The sequence below is a fragment of the Neovison vison genome, chromosome 4, assembly GCF_020171115.1.
Source record: "Neovison vison isolate M4711 chromosome 4, ASM_NN_V1, whole genome shotgun sequence".
Classification (NCBI taxonomy): Eukaryota; Metazoa; Chordata; class Mammalia; order Carnivora; family Mustelidae; genus Neogale; species Neogale vison.
Genome location: NC_058094.1, coordinates 133,090,114 through 133,106,476, shown reverse-complemented (window position 1 = coordinate 133,106,476; position 16,363 = coordinate 133,090,114). Strand labels below are relative to the sequence as shown.

General features: G+C 48.2%; 1 protein-coding gene across 3 annotated transcripts in view; it reads right to left on the bottom strand.

The window, feature by feature from the left end:
- COBL (cordon-bleu WH2 repeat protein) overlaps nt 1-16,363 on the bottom strand; it is a 260,358-nt gene that overhangs the window by 153,148 nt on the left and 90,847 nt on the right. For all 3 annotated transcript variants that reach the window (XM_044245688.1, XM_044245687.1, XM_044245686.1), the window contains exon 2: nt 8,627-8,830. In XM_044245688.1, the coding sequence (XP_044101623.1) occupies nt 8,627-8,823 (197 nt within the window). In that variant the 5' untranslated portion in view covers nt 8,824-8,830. The remainder of the gene's footprint in view (nt 1-8,626; nt 8,831-16,363) is intronic.

Below are 16,363 nucleotides of genomic sequence, written 5' to 3'. Positions count from 1 at the left end.
CTCCAGAACATCAAAGAAGAATCAGGTGTATTAAGGAAGTTGACTAGATCATCCCTGCTAAGAACCTAACCCCCCGCTGATTGTATTTGGAGATGGGGCTTCTAAGGAAGTAATTACATGAGTCACAAGGTTACACGAGTCACAAGGGCACTGATAGGATGATACTAGTGTCCTTACAGGAAGAGACCCAGAGATCCTGTTCTGTGCACCCAAAGAAAAGAAGTCACATGAGCACATGGAATGATGGTGGCTGCCTATGAGCCAGGAAGATACCCTGGAAGGAAATCTACCCACCGGCACCTCGACCTTGGACTTCCAGCCTCCAGAGCTGTGAGAAACCATGTCTGTTGTGGAAGCCCCCAGTCTGTGGTATTTTTAAGGAAGCCTGAATACAACAAAAATAACCAACCTTTGCAGGCTTTCTCTCTCTCTCTGATCCCAAGTAATAAAAAGGAATGACCACTCAAAACCACGTTGGTAGGGGTTGGGGGGGGGTCATGAGGCAGATCTCTGGGGCTTTCTCTCCGAATTTCTCCTCAATATCCTTTTCCCCTCTGGACTCTTCAATCTGTTGTTCCCCAAAATGTCTCTTAAGTGCTCAGAATATAGGGGTGCAATTTATTCCCTGGTATTTGTGGTGATCTCTATTTTTAATTTTTAATTTTTTTTAATTTTATTTTTTTTTCCAATTTATTTATTTTCAGAAAAACAGTATTGATTATTTTTTCACCACACCCAGTGCTCCATGCAAGCTGTGCCCTCTATAATACCCACCACCTGGTACCCCAAGGTGATCTCTATTTTTAAGTTTAAAAGTACATAATTTTTTTCTACATCTTTCTTTAAAAAAAAAAAAAAACCACTATGAGTGTCCAAATGTGTAGAGACATCACAAAACATTCTGGCAGGAGTCTGCGGCTTTGATAAGAAAAAGCTGCTCCTTTTTCCTGTGCGTTTTTCTTTTTCTTCTTCTTATTTTTTTTTTTTAAATTCTCGCCGAGAGCTCGGCAGAGGGATGGTCAGCTTGTGCCTGCACCCCTGCCCCAAATGCAGAGGTGCTCGGGACTCAAGGAAGTGAGCAAGCTCCTGGGGACCACACGGCGGGGACAGGGAAGTCAGGGAGGGCACGTCCCATTTCCGTCAAGCTGGGCCAGGTGACGCGTCCCCCCTCTCTCTAAGACGCACTTCTTGCTAAACTGCAAAGCCTGTCTTCATTCTGGAGCTGCAACATCGACCCACTCCTACAGCCCTCTCCCTGCCATCATGCCGGCACAACCCTGGGCTCCCTCTCAGGGACCACATGCTCATCCTGGTACATCTAGCAGAGCCCTGTAGGACCATGCCCTGCAGCTGGGATTCTCAAGGATTAGCTAATCTGAAAGTTTGGGCGTGGTCAAAGTCCAATTGCTGGGCCTCTCCTCAAGGTTTCTGAGTCATTAGGACTGGTCTGGGAATTTGCATTTCTACCAAGTTCCAGGGGATGCAGTCGCTGTTGGTCAGGGACCTCACTTTGAAAACTAGTTTACTTCTTGTACTCATGAAATGAGCATCTCATGTATTGATTAGATAAATGGGTCCCTCAATGCTGAGTTTACATGCTACATCAAGGTAGCTAGTGACGGCGGTGCCTGGGTGGTTCAATCAGTTAAGCATCTGACTCTTGGTTTCGGCTCAGGTTAAGACCTTAGGGTCATGAGATCTAGCCCCTCATAGGCTCTGTTCTCAGCAGGGAGTCTGCTTATCCCTCTCCCTCTGCTCCCTTCCCTGCTCTTTCTTTCTCTCTCTCTATGGGATAAATAATAAAAATCTTAAAAAATAAACAAAGGTAAGTACTTCTGGACATGATGTTAAAATGAACACACTTAATTTGCATGTATAGTCCTTAGTTGTTTTTTTTTTTTTAAACATTTTTATTTATTTATTTGAGAGAGAGTGAGAGGAAGAGAGATCACAGAGGCAGAGGGAGAAGCAGGCTCCCCGCTGAGCAGAGAGCCCGATGCGGGGCTCGATCCCAGGACCCTGAGATAATGACCTGAGCCGAAGGCAGAGGCTTAACCCACTGAGCCACCCAGGTGCCCCCTTAGTTTTTTTTTTTTTTTTTTTTTTTTTATGTGGAACCAAGACCAATCAGTGGCCCCAAGCTGTAAGGCAAAATCTGGCTACCGAGTCAGAGCAAGTCCTGGGAGAAAGTGGAGTCTCGCAGCTTCGCGTGGACCAGAGAGGCAATATACAGTATGATGTAAGCAGGGCCCTCTGAGAGGTGGCCCCTATGGACAAGGTCAGAGACAAAAGAACACACAGGTAGAAACACCCAAAGGATGACAGAGAGACTAGGAGATGGGGGAAGGCACAGGCAGAGAAGTCTGTGGGTCAGAGGCAGAGCTCTAGGCTCAAAGCTAGAGTCACCAACAAGAATCTGTCTTAGGGAAGCCTGGGTCCTCGGGCTGTCAAGTGAGGCTGGAGGGCAGCAGACAGCCGCGAAATGACCAGGGTACCTTCATCCCCGTACAAGTCAGAAGCCCAGTCATCAGGATGACAGCATGCAGTCCCCCAATCCTGATGGCTCACCCTCATAAAACCCAAATGCCTCTTGGGTCCAGACAGCTGCCACGGTCTGCAAGAGTTCTCCGTACATGATCTAGTGAGAGACTGGAGTCTCTCTTAACTGGAAAGACCTGCCTTCCCTAAGGCATTCAGCTTTTCAAACTGCTCAGAAAATAATGGCAGTTGGAGCACCTTGACCTAGAGAGAAACGTGCTGAGGCTGGGAGCCTGGCTGTTTTCCTGGCCACGTGTGATGCCCTGAGTTGTTACCTGGACAGGTGAGGACAGGTGATATCAACACGGGGTGCACACTGGGCAGATTCCTACCACGGTAACTTGTGCTCTCGCTTAACTTTGACCCCACCATCTTTGACCTGCACATTCAGAGTCTGGAGCCTCCTGTGTCCAGGTCATATGCAAGCAGACCTTGGCCATATGCTTCTCACTTGGCTGCTGAGCCAATGTGTCCTTTTGGGAGTTCTGGCACAGAGCTCAACGATCTTGAAAGTTAGGTTAGTGTTTATTTTAAATGTGCATGTGATATTTGGATGCTATTATTTTTCTAAAGATTTATTTATTTTAGAGAAGGGGGGGAAGGGCAGAAGGAGAGGAGAGAGAATTGCAAGCCTACTTCCTGCTGAGCATGGAGCCCCACATGGGGCTTGATCTCCTGACCGTGAGATCACAACCTGAGACAAAGTCAAAAGTTGGATACTTAACCAACTGAGCCACCCATGAGCCCCTGACACTATTTTTGATAGAAGACCACAGTTCCCTATATTTGAGGAAAATTAATGCATTTGAGGAAAACTGATGTTCCGATGTGTCAGTTTCCTTATGACTTGCCTGGCACTGGAACAGAGCCTTGTGTCCCTGGTGGCGTGCGTAATTTTGTTTGATTGAGCCCCGGGGAACTTGGGATGGCCCACAGCACACAGCCGCCACCCAATCCAGGCCCTTGTAAATCCCTTTCTCCATTCATGTTCCAGTAGCACTGAATTCCCCATTTTTTGCACAAAGAAATGTCTTGCAAATGCGAATTCTTTCTTTCTGCTGCTCTCTGGGATGTCTTCCTTCCAGGTGCTTCAGAAAAGTTAGGTGTTCGGTATGTATTTTGCTCAATGAATAAATGACTGTTTTCTTTCTTCTTTCTTCCTCCTTCCTTTCCTTTCCTCTCCTTCCTTCCTTCCCCTCATTTCCCTCCATCCCTTCCTTTCTTTCTTCCTCTTCCTTCCTCCCTTCCTGCCCCTCCTCATTTCCCTCCCTTCCTCTCCCTTCCTTCCCTTTCTTCCTTCCTTTTCACCTTTTCTTTTGCTTCCCCTCCCCTCCCTCCCTCCCCCTTCCTTCTTCCTTCCTTCCTTCCTTTTTTCTCTTTCTTTTGTTCTCTCTCTGTCTGTCTCACTTTCTTTCTCTCCCTCCCTCCCTTCCTTTCTTTCATAGATATTAGGATCCATAAAACAAGAGCTCCCGTCTCTATGACTAGTATCACACTAAATCCCAACCAGTGACGGCACCTGCTGTGAGCTATTAAATAGTGGGTTTAGCAAAGAACACAGCTTTTCGCAGGAGCAGCGCACAGTCTATAACCTGGGCTCGTCCCACCACCACGTGATTTGCTCACAGCACAGATGTGCAGGAAGAAAATCCAGTAGCACCTGGAGTCTGAGGATCACAGTCTGCACGTGACAGACATTCTATCACTGTCTTTGTTCTTGGGTTTCACCCAAACAAGGAAGCAAACGAAGCCTTCATAGGGCAGGATCATTTCAGGGAGGCGGTCCCTAGAAGCAGCCAGCTAAGACCCGGATGGTCAAACACGTTCCCGGGGCTGACTGGAAGGTGATCCAATGAGACCCACTTCTAGCGGCAGTGACTACTGCAGGCTGTGTGTCCTGGAATGTTCTCTGAGAGGGCTTGAGGGCAGTGAAACTCCTCTCTGAGGAACTACCGTGGTGGAGACATAGCCTTCTATGTGTGTCCAAACCCAAAGCACATACATTACAAGTGGACCCAGGCGTCCCCAACAGACTATGGGGCACGACGATGTGTCTGTGCAGGTTCACCGATTGTAAGGGGCACCCATTCCACTGGGGGATGTTGATAATGGGGGAGATTATGGGTTGGGAGGAAGGTATGTGGGAAGTGTCTGTACTTCCCTCTCATTTTTGCTAGGAAACTAAGACTGTTCTAAAAAAATGAGCTCTTCTAAAAAAAGATATTCTTCAAACAAAAATGTAAATCAAATGAAACCAAAGCAACCTGTCAGCCAGTTATTTCCAGAACAGTCTTCTCCTGGCCGACTCCCCAGCACCAGAAATGTCTTGTTTAACATCACCTCCTTAACTCTCTGAATACCAGAGAAGACCAGGCTCCCTTCAGCTCTGGGAGCCTTGATAAGCAAGGGGCTTCACCAACACCTGGAAGAGCAGGGCGGATGAAGGACACCCCAGAGCTGCCAGGAACTCACAGCCTCCCTCCCTTCCAGTGTGGAGCCAGCAAGGTCTCTCTGGAAGGAACGTGCAGACCCAACACGCACATTATGAGAGCCTGGGCTATCTGATAAGCTCCAGGACCTAAAAACTCCTGCACTCTTGTAAGCGTGTCTATCGTGAAGAATCACAAGAATAAATACCTGAATACTTGAGATTTCCTGTATTCTGCAAAGGAAATGTTTGCCTTTTCCTGTCCCAGCCCCTTGGGCATGCATACCAACTTGGACCTGACTACTTTATCACAGCAAAAGACACAGCCGCAACACTCTAGAGACTGACACACTTCACGAAGCTCTCTTTTGCCTAAGGGCATAGTCTTTTTGAAGATCTTCTCTTTAAGTGTGTCCCAACTCATGTGATGGAGTTGGTGGCCTCCTTCGACCATCCCCATGCAGCGCTGGTAACGCCATTCCTAATCCTAGGCCAGAGCACTTCCCTTAAGAACGGCCCAGAATATGGGGGCACCTTGGGGGGCTCAACTGGACTCCTGATTTTGGCTAGATGGTGATCTCAGGCTCGTGAGGTCGAGCTCTGCGCTGGGCTCTATGCTCAGTGGGGAGTTGGCTTGAGTTTCTCTCGTTCCCTCTGTACTTCCCTTTTGCTCTCTCTCTCTCTCTCTAAGGTAAATAAATGAATCTTAAAAAAAAAAAAAGGCCCAAAACGCAGATTCTCAGGTCCTAATCACTGTAAGAACTGACTGGAACTTATAATTAAGTTTCCAAATCCCAAGGACACTTTAAAAAAGAAAAAAAAATCAGTCCTATGCAGAATGCAATCCTCAGACGGCGATTACTAACGTTTCCTCTCAGAGAATCTTTCATATCAGGAAAAAGCACGGGTAAGGGGCTGATTATAAAAGATCAGCTGCTTGCTTGTCTCATAAAAAGCTGGGCACGTTCTCTAATAACACAGAAGAGAGAAACCACATTGATTAGCAATTAGCAGATCTATTTTAAGCAAGGGTCGGGGACTGGACTTCAGCCGGCTCTGGTATTATTAAAGTATGACACATGAAACCAAATCCCTCGGCAAGCAGCTGCTGAATCAGCACCAGCCAGGATGCCAAGGTCCTGGAGCTCTCACTTAACCCTGCAGGAAGCCTGGGAGGAGGGATTAGAATTTACTGCTGGAGAAGAGGAAAGTGTTTCAATGCTGGATCTTTAAGAAGCTGCACGTTTTCTCATTACTACATGGCCACCTTACAAAGTGGTAGCTTCTACTTTGTAAAGAGAAAAGACAAATTAAAAAGATGCGATTTAAGAAAGCGTTCCATTTGGAAATGGTTTTCAGGGTAATTGTTGTACTGGTCAGGAAAGCATTCTATCTCTGCAAGCGTTTGGAGAACTGGGCCCAGGTGTGAGCGTGTTGAAATGGGACCCACAAGGCCATTTCTTTACAAAATATGTAACTAGTTTGATAGTGACAGTGGTTTCACAGGTGTGCACTGAGCTACAGACTCATCAAGAAGGATGCAGTTAACAAGTACTGAGTTTATATGTTAATCGTATCTCAATAACATAGCATTTTTCAGTGTAATTAAAAATTGGGTCGGGGGTGCCTGCGGGGCTCAGTGGGTGAAGCCTCTGCCTTCAGATCAGGTCATGATTCCAGGGTCCTGGGATCAAGCCCTGCATCGGGCTCTCTGCTCAGCGGGGGGCCTGCTTCTCCCTCTGCCTCTGCCCCTCCCTTGGCTCGTGCATATGCTCTCTCAAAAAAATAAATAAAATCTTTGAAAAAATTGGGTTGAAAATATAGGAATGCTGACTAAACATTCACTGGTCAAACTTCACGGACCTCTTAGTTTGCCAGCCTGTAGAAAGATGGCATGATTTTCAAGGTAAAGTTAGGTGGGAAAAGCATCCTTAGGACAAGGACCACTCTGTGAAGCAAAGACCAGAAACTCTCGTCATTTGCATTTCGCAAACCCTGGAAGCTCTGCCTGTAGAAACCGCCAGAGCTGCTGGCCTCTGGGGCCGCAAGGCTGCAGGCGGGGGGGCCCTCCCTCGTGGATATAGCTTAGACCAACTTCAGCTGCTTTCAGCAGAGCCCTGCGTCTGGGACCCCAGCTACAGGAGGGGCCCCCGAGGGGAAAGCCCCACACTGGGCGGGTGGGTGGTTCCACCCTGGGAAACCGGCCGGCATCACCTAGTGCGGGAGGAGATGCCGCACCCGACACCCAACAGCCCGGGCCCCAGCTACGCACTGAGGCTGGCAGCAACCATCTGCCACGTGTTTGCGTAGCCTGTGGAGAGATTTATAAGACGCACATACCCCTTTGCACATCAAGTTGCCACTGTGAATCTTCATGACAAAGTTTAAGCAGCATAACATTTCAGGGAGAATTCAAATCCTGATATTTTAAAATAAAATCCTTCCATTGTTCTCTTCATCACAACCACCAGAATAAAATAAAAGCACCCACAGTGACGTGATTTCCACCTTTATCCATTTTAAAAAATATTGGAGCAAACTGTTTTTTAAGAGTGAAATACACCTGAGGTGCCTGGGTGGCTCAGTCGTTAAGGTCCTGATCCGAGGGTCCTGGGATCGAGCCCCATATTGGGCTCCCTGCTTGGCAGGAAGCCTGCTTCTCCCTCTCCCAGTCCCTCCTGCTTGTGTTCTCTCTCTCTGTTAAACAAATAAATAACATCTTTTTTTAAAAAAGGGTGAAATACATCTGATCATATCTTATTTTCCAAGACGTACGACCTCTATTTGCTCCTGCCTCAGAATTAGACAAACTATATTTTTATGCTGCAAAGTTTCCACAGTTGATCACTCCATCATACTCTATCATAAAAACTATACAAATGCTGAGATTTAATTTTCATTTCCCATGACTCTGTGAAAATGTGTTCTTACAGATCGAAGTATCAGGAACAACAGCTGTAGCACAAAATCGATCAAACAACATGATGATGTATCTTGAAATCAGAAATTCTACTGGTAATAAAGTTCTTAATATTATGATCGCAGGACGCTTTGCCAATGTTTCCAGTGCGGCTGATGTGGGAAGAGGAAGGGGTATGTGACCTTGACCTCAGGCACGTTCCCGGATGGGTCAGGTGTGAGAAAGGAATCCAGTGGGCATCTCAGGGCTGGAAACTGGTTGGGCGGGAGCTCAGCCATCAGTGCAGACGTGCTGTGGAAGCTGCATTTGGAAAACTGACTGCGTCTGCACCTCTGTGGGCCAGCCTGTCAGCGGACAGGGGCAGGGTCGAATCGGGAGGCTTCCCCAGCTGCATCACTTCCATGCCAAGGAGGCTGGTGCAGACCCCGGGGACTGGCCACCTACTTGGAGAAGCGTATGGACCTGTAACCACTGCTGCTTCCCCCCAGCTCGCCCTCCAGCAGGACTGAGCTGTGCAGTCCTTGCTCCCTTGGGATGACGGTGAGTCAAGGAGGGGCGGCTTAGCCAACGTCATCCAGGTGAGTCACTCTGGATGGTCACCTGGACCCAGCTCTGTGTCCCAGGGTCCCAGGTCTGCCTGACAGGGGAGTGAACACAACCCCACACGACCCACTGTTCTGTTCTCCCTGGACCTGAGGCCGGACGGCAGTGAGCCCTCCGCAAGGTGCCCGGACCCTTACCTGCCACTGACCACACTCTTCTTCTCCAGCCCGCTGGGCAGAACCACGGTGACCGCCACTGTGCTGTTCCTCAAGTTCTCCTTCATGTGCAGCAGGTTCTGCGGGGGGCCGGGGGACACGTCCCGGGGAGGCTTCTGATTGCTGTGCACATCCGCCGTGGTGGGCTTTCCAGGAGGAGGGGGGGCGCGGGCCTTCATCTTCCTCCTTCAACAGTGAAAGCACAGAAGGACTGAATGAGACAACAGCTTCCAGCTATGACCTTAACACCATCACCCTTGAGCGTCCAGCAGCTTTCTAGGACTTTCCCTCATGACAAGCCATTCTTTTAACTATTTCTCCCTCCTCAGAACAGCCTTCTGAGGTATATAATAACCCTTTTAAAATTGATGCATTGGCACACTCTTCAACACTAACAGAAAGGGAACAACTAAGAAGAAGAGGTGAAGCATGCTGGAAAGGAAAGGATTGGCCGAGAAATGGATTCCCACCAGGCAGTGGCACGTCACAATCTGTACAGATCGAGGAGTGGGCTGGTGTAGCAGAGTTTGTGTGGACCAGCCGTTTCTGAGCCACTGAGTGGGTTAAAAAAAAAAATCACACCAAGTTAACGTGGACTCCCCCAGTGGTCTGCCTCACTCGGCCTGGATCCCTGTCCCAGCTCTGGGTCCAGGACCATGACCAGCTGCAGACCTGAAATCCACAGACCCACGATGCTGGGGTTGTTAGGACAGCATCAGGGTGCACTAAATTACCCAGAAAGCCCATCCGACCAGCACCTTCCCCTGGGCCCCCCTGCACGTAGACAGCGGCTGGGCAGTGAGGGACACGAGCCATGGGATTGTCGCCTTATTCCCGGCTATGCTTTGAGTTCTCAGTTCACTCTGCAGGAGATTTGTAAACACCTGGGAACCAGTCCCCCACTAGTCACCCATTTGGTCTCCTCCAGATCATTCAGGGAGGCAAAAGACCTTACTTGATACAGGTATTTTATTTTATATACAAGTATGTCTCTGTCTTCACGTATGTGTATATACATGCACATACAGAGATGCTTATGTGTGCGTAAGGGCCTCATCTTACAGAGACCGCAGGTATTTTATAATAGCTAGTATTTACTCAGCGCCAGGGCCTCTGCTAATAATAACCTTAGGACGTTCACCTCATTCAAACGATCTGGCAGCTGAGAAAATTGCACGTCCAAGAGATCTGTAGCTCCCCTGAAGGCCCATGGTTATTGGTGTTGGAGCAGCGATGGAGAGTGGACGTGCCTGACTCCCAGGGGCCGCTCCTGCCCACTTCGCCCTCCCACCTCCTGCCACAAAGAGCTAACGAGCTTAAACTCTCCTGCAGAGCAATCTTCTTGGGGGCACTCTGGCCCAAGGTATCAGGCATGGTAATTCCATTTCTAGAAACTGGTCGCAAAGAAATAACTCCCCAATTATTTCCCCATGGGAAGTTCAAAGGTGCTCAGTACCGCATAATTTAAAATGGCAAACAAACATAAAATAATCGAACTGCACGTCAGTAAGAGACCGTTTCAACAAACTATGGTACTTCAAAACAATGTTATGCTGGTACTAGTTAAATACACTTTAAAAGTATAGGATTTGATGTACTGAAGTACTTGATGCAGATTTTTTTTTTTTTTAGAAAACAAATATTACAGAAAATTCCATTTTTAAGAGAATTATGCATTGTAGTCACAGATCATAGTCTAGAAAGACGCACACAAGAATCTCCAGGATACGTGACATATCACATTTTGCTATTTTCACTTCTATGCACTTCCTAATTTTTCTATAATATCACCTATAAATGCATTACTTGTAAAACGAAAGAGGTCACTTAAAATTGAGAGGGAAATAGCAAATGGGATTCAGAGCAGGCCACGAGCTCCTGCCATTCATGTCACTGGTTAATGTAGAGACTCAGATCGGAATGACATTCCAGTTTCCCCCTCTACTGGGCTATGGAGACCTAGATTAATTCCCTTTTTATCTTGGTGAAAACCTTACATTGGTGTCATAATCGTTATCATTTGTGCCTTCCTCTTACCCCTTACATACTTCCTTCATTTTTAACTTGCAGAAATGAAAGCGAAGTAGTCGGCATATTGCGGGGGGGGCTGTATGTCACTAATTCATGGACCCTCCCAATGACACTCTGAGGAGGTACTACAGTTATTCCTGCTTCATAGGACAGGCGCGTGGACACATCTTGATAAGACTAGAAAACAGCAAAGCTAGCAATAAACCCAAACGATTTTCAGTGTTGCATTCTCCAGCCTGTTATGAAGAACGGATGCCACCCCATTCTACAGAAGGGGAAGTCGGGACATGGAGAAGTAGGTTACAGAGTCCTTCACTAGTCAACCCTGGGTCCAGGGCTTGATGCTCAGGCTCCCAGAAGCCCACCTGCTGTTCACATTACCTCCCAAAGGTGCTTTCGTTTTGGGAAAAGAAGTATTTATTTTTTAACATGTTGGGGAAATGAATACATTTGCTGAGGATGCTCTCTGTTTATTTCTGGATACTAGTAAACCTGGCTTGAACTCCTGAGTCGAGCAGGAAGCAGCTCCTGACGCATTTATTCTATTGGCTGGCCCCATCACGGGAGTGGAAGCAGGGAGAGAGGAAGAAGGAATCACCAGTCCCCCCAGCGTTCCTCACACGAACAATCTCCCCAGCTCCCATCACGGACACCTGCACACATGCAGCATCCTCCTACCGTTCAGCCTCGGTCAGTGGATCCCACTGCCTCCCAGGATGCCCTCACTCCACATGCAGGAGATGAACTCCGACCACGGGGGCCATGTGTCTTCTCACACCTGACTCTGCGCGGTACGCCCTGACCCCACCACCGCACAGGACCTACAGCCCCGCAGGCTGCCGGGACATCCGGCGAAGCTTTCTGTTCAGCACAGTGTTACGTGCATGTGTGTACACGTGTGCATGTGTGTGCATCCCTGCACAGATGTGTTGTGCGCAGGTGCACACATGCACACACGTGTATGTGAACAGGTGTGTCTGTGCATGTGCAGGCCCGCACATATGCAAGCACGCACATGTGTTTATGCAAGCCTGTGCATGTGTGCTCACGTGCGGGCCTGCCTGTGCATGCACACTGAAGCTAGCCAACGCTGAAAAAACTGGAACATGTCACAAAACGACATGAATTTCTGGCTCCGGTAAGATCCAGTAAGGCCCCGAATTCCTTCATAGCAAAAACTGGGTGTGTGCCTCGTTTTGGAGTCTGTGACTCAATGTCATCACACACCTGTCCCCTGCAGGGCTGCGGCTAATACCCAAAGCAATGGCACAGCCTGAAAGTCAGGGGACTCCCTCGACCCTCCATCATGAACCCGCCCTTGCTCCTCCCCCACTCACCTGGCAATCGGTCCAACGTTCCCTGTTCCTGGAAAACCCACAATCACACCCTCTTGCCTCTCCCACAACCTACACCCTGCCTGGTACGCTTTGCTCTCTTGAAAACAGCTCAAAAGCACTTCTGAGAAGCCTCTAGATGCTCTGGGCCCAAGGACACAAGGCTGAGACCAGTGCCCCCTCCTGGCTGCACTCAGGAAGCACATGGGAGGCTTACCAAGCATCCTAGACCCAGAACAGACCCATCGAACGTGCATCACCCGAGAGATGGTTATGCTATCGAATCGCAACATTTCTCCGGAACAGAGCCTCCTTAGCAGCAAAATCGCACAGCATTTCCATTGCAATTTCTGTATCATTTGATGAAAGCAACTGACAGATTATAAATATATATGTTGATAAATTTGTGACATTGCATTTTTATCTTTCACAGAATAATTATTTTGAAGAGTGCACGTGAGAAATTTCTGTCCACACCAGAAATGGTGCCTGGGGTGTGGATGGAGTCAAGGCCCCACTTCAGAAGCAGTGTGGGTCCATAAGCACAGAGACCTCGGGGGGAGAAAGCCGCTCTACGCCAGCCCAAGACACCGGACACACACACCCGCCCCCACTGCCGTCGACCTTCCCATGTGGCAATCCCGGTGCCCCATGTCTTCAACTTCATTTAACATCTCTGGAAGGCAGCAGATGCTTTAATTTTTTTTAAAAGATTTCATTTAATTATTTGAGAGAGAGAGAGAGAAAATGAGCAGGGGGAGGGGCAGAGGGAGATGGAGAGGCAGACTCCCCGCTGACCAGGGAGCCCGAAGCAGGACTCAATCCCAGGACCCTGGGTCCATAACCTGAGCTGAAATCAGATGCTTAAATGACAGAGCCCCCAGGTGCCCCAGCAGCAGATGCTGTATTAAGACTGTTTATATTCTCCACATTGAGTGTGCTGCCCTTCATATCTACAGGTATTAAGGTGGGGGGAAATGGCTAATGGGTCATGTCCACCCTAGGGAAGACAGCATTATGGGCTGCATCCGCTCAGGGTGCCGGAGTGCTGCAGTTTCTCTAAACCACTTTTTCTCACGTGAATCTTTATAATCTAAGGGAGAGGATCTACTGTTCTCATTTTGCTGGTTGGAGAACCCGTGAGTGGGTGGTTCCGAATGAGAGCGTCCCACAACTATTTAGGGATCATCTTTTTCAATGACGCTGAGAAAGGGGAGGGAAGCAGAAGGTGGTTTTGTGTCTGTTTTGTTCAAGGGAAAGGCCTGGCCACTACTTGAAAGAGGGTCTGGTTGGGAAGCGAGCCAAGGACCTAACTAACACATAGCCAGTGGGGATCCCAGATCACCTGTGAGAGCCAGTGTGGGAGAAACTGCTGGAAGGTGTCGGGGTGGGGGGGCGCTGGCAGCAGCAGCCAGAGCAGTGAGCACAAACAGTTCTGGAGACAAGTAGCCTGAATGAGAGGGTTAGCCTGTGTGTGTCTGTGTGTGTGTGGGGGTGCACGGACAGAGTGACCATGGGGGGAAGGCAGATGGGTCCGCAAGAGCAGGAGGACCCATGATATTGGGGTTCCAAGTCTCTGGCTCCAGGGCAAGGGTCAAAGCAGCCCAACAGAGGACACACTGTGGGAGGCAATGACCAGGTGGCTTTCAGTGACCTGGGTCTGAGATGACACTGACATTTCCAAGCAGAGGCAAGGGCGGGCAGGGGAGAGGAACCTGGGCCTCGACTGAGGACACCTCTCTGAATACTATGGAGGTCCCCGCCTGGAGCCAGCCACCAACAAGCCCGTAAGTCTGCAGGTGCCGTGTCTGCAGCAGGGAGGGGTGGAGGGCTGAGCCAAGGCACAGTGGTCGCCATTTGGCCTGATCTTGGCCTTCTTGTAGTGTTGGCTGGCTAGTAGGTCCCAGTCTCAGACGTCATCCTGTGTGTCCCAGGTAAGCCATGAGGATCTGAGACACTGTGCATGGGTTTCTTCTTTCTGCATCTCAGTTCCTTTGGGGACATTGGGAGCTGGACTACAGGACATTTATTACAGAAAAATAGAAAACCCAAACTACGGCTTTTATATTATAATTAGGAAAAAAAAAGAAAGAAAGGAAGAAAAAGAAATGTTGGCAAGGATGTGGAGAAATTGGGACCCTTGTACTCTGCTGGTGGAAACGCAAAGGAGTGCAACCACAATGGAAAACAGTACGGAGGTTCCTCAAAAAAATAAAATCAGATCCCCTATAATTCCTCTTCTGGGTCCAGGAACACCTTGGCGGTGGTATGGGTTTGGTTCCAGAGCACGTAAAACAGCAGCTACCATGGTAAGACCAGTCAGAAGAATTCTTTGGTTTCCAGTGCATGTAAAAGTACTGTTTATACTGTACTGCAGTGTTTGTGGGCAACAGCATTACGTCTAAAAATACAATGTGCACACCTTAATTTAAAAACACTATACTGGGGCACCTGGGTGGCTCAGTCGGTTAAGCGTCCAACTCTTAATTTCGGCTCAGGGCATGATCTCAGGGTCCTGAGATTGAGCCCCATGTCAGGCTCCCTGCTCAGCGGGGAGTCTGCTTGAGAGTCTCTCTCCCTCTCTCCCTGCCCCTCCGCTGCTTGTGTTCTCTCTCTCTCTCTAAATAAAGTCTTTACAAAAATAAAAATACTTTTTTTTTTTTTTTGCTAAACAATGCTAGCCATCATCTGAGCTATCAGGAAGTCCTATCTTTTTGCTGGTGGAGGGTCTGCCTCGATGCTGACGGCTGCTGACTGACCAAGGTGGTGGTGGCTGAAGGATGGTGTGGCCATGGCCATGTCTTAAGCTGAGACAACAGTGAACTTGGCCACATTGATTGCTCTTGCTTTCACGAATGCCTTCTCTGTAGCATGGGACACTGTTTGGCATCTACCCACAGAACTTCTTCCAAAGTTGGAGTCCATCCTCTCAAACTCCACTACCGCTGCTTTATCAGACAAGTTCCTGCAATATCCTAAATCTGTTATTGTCCCTTCAACGGTCTTCACAGGATCTCCACCAAGCGTGGATTCCATCTCACAAAGCCACAGTCTTTGCATGTCCATAAGAAGCAACTCCTCCTCCGTTCACGTTTGATCCTGAGCCTAGCAATTCAGTTCCATCTTCAGGCTCCATATCCAGTTCCAGTTCCCTCGCTCTTTCTACCACATCTTCGGGTACTTTCTCCAATAAATCCTAAACCTTTCAAAGTCATCCATGCTGGTTGGAATCCACTTCCTCCAAACTCTTGCTCATGGTGATATTTTGATCTCTTCCCATGAATCACAAATGTTCCTAATGGCATCTAGAGTGCTGAATCCTTTCCAGAAGTTTTTTTTAATTGACTTTGCCCACATGCACCAGAGGAATATCCGTCTAGGGCAGCTACAGCCTTAAGAAATGTATTTCTTAAATAATAAGACTTGAAAGACAAAATTACTGCTTGATCCATGGGCTATGGAACGGACGTGTTGTGGCAGCCATGAAAACAGCATTTATCTCACTGTCCATTTCCATCAGAGCCCTTGGGAAACTGGGTACACTGTCAATGAGCAGTCATATTTTGAAAGGAACCCTTTTTTCTGCAGTAGGTTTCAGCAGCAGGGTTAAAAGATTCAGTAAAACATGCTGTAAACAGATGTGCCATCATTCGGGCTTTATGGCTTTATTTACGGAATGCAGGAAGACTGCACAAATTTTAAGGGCCTTAAGATTTTCAGAATGGTCATTGAGGATAAGCTTCAACTTCCAGTCACCAGCTGTATTAGCCCCTAATGAGAGAATCAACCTTTCCTTAGAAGCCAGTCACTGATTTCTCTCTAGCTATGAAGTCCTAGATGGCATCCGTCTCCAACAGACGGCTGTTGTGTCTACACTGGAAATCTGTTTAGTACCTTGCTTAATTCCCTCAACCAGATCTGCTGCTGACTTGCTACAGCTTCTCCATCAGCCCTGCTGCTCCACCTGGAGATGTTTCTTTCCTTGAACTTCACGAACTAACCTCTGCTAACCTCAGGCTTTTCATTGTCAGCCTCCCTCTCAGCCTTCATAGAACTGAAGAGGCAGGGCCTTGCTCTGGATGGGGCTTTGGCTTAAGGGAATGTTGTGGCTGCTTTGATCTTCAGTCCAGACCTTCAAAACTTCCTCCATATCAGCAATAAGGCTGTTTTCCTTTCTTATCATTTGTGTGTTTGCTGGAAGAGCGCTTCCAATTTCCTGCAAGAACTGTTTCTCTGTGTTCACAACTTGGCTCACCAGTGGTCACAAGAGATCTTGCTTTCAGCCTACCTTGGCTTTCAACATGCCTTCCTCACTGAGCTTAATCATTTCTAGCTTTTCATGAAAACTGAGAGA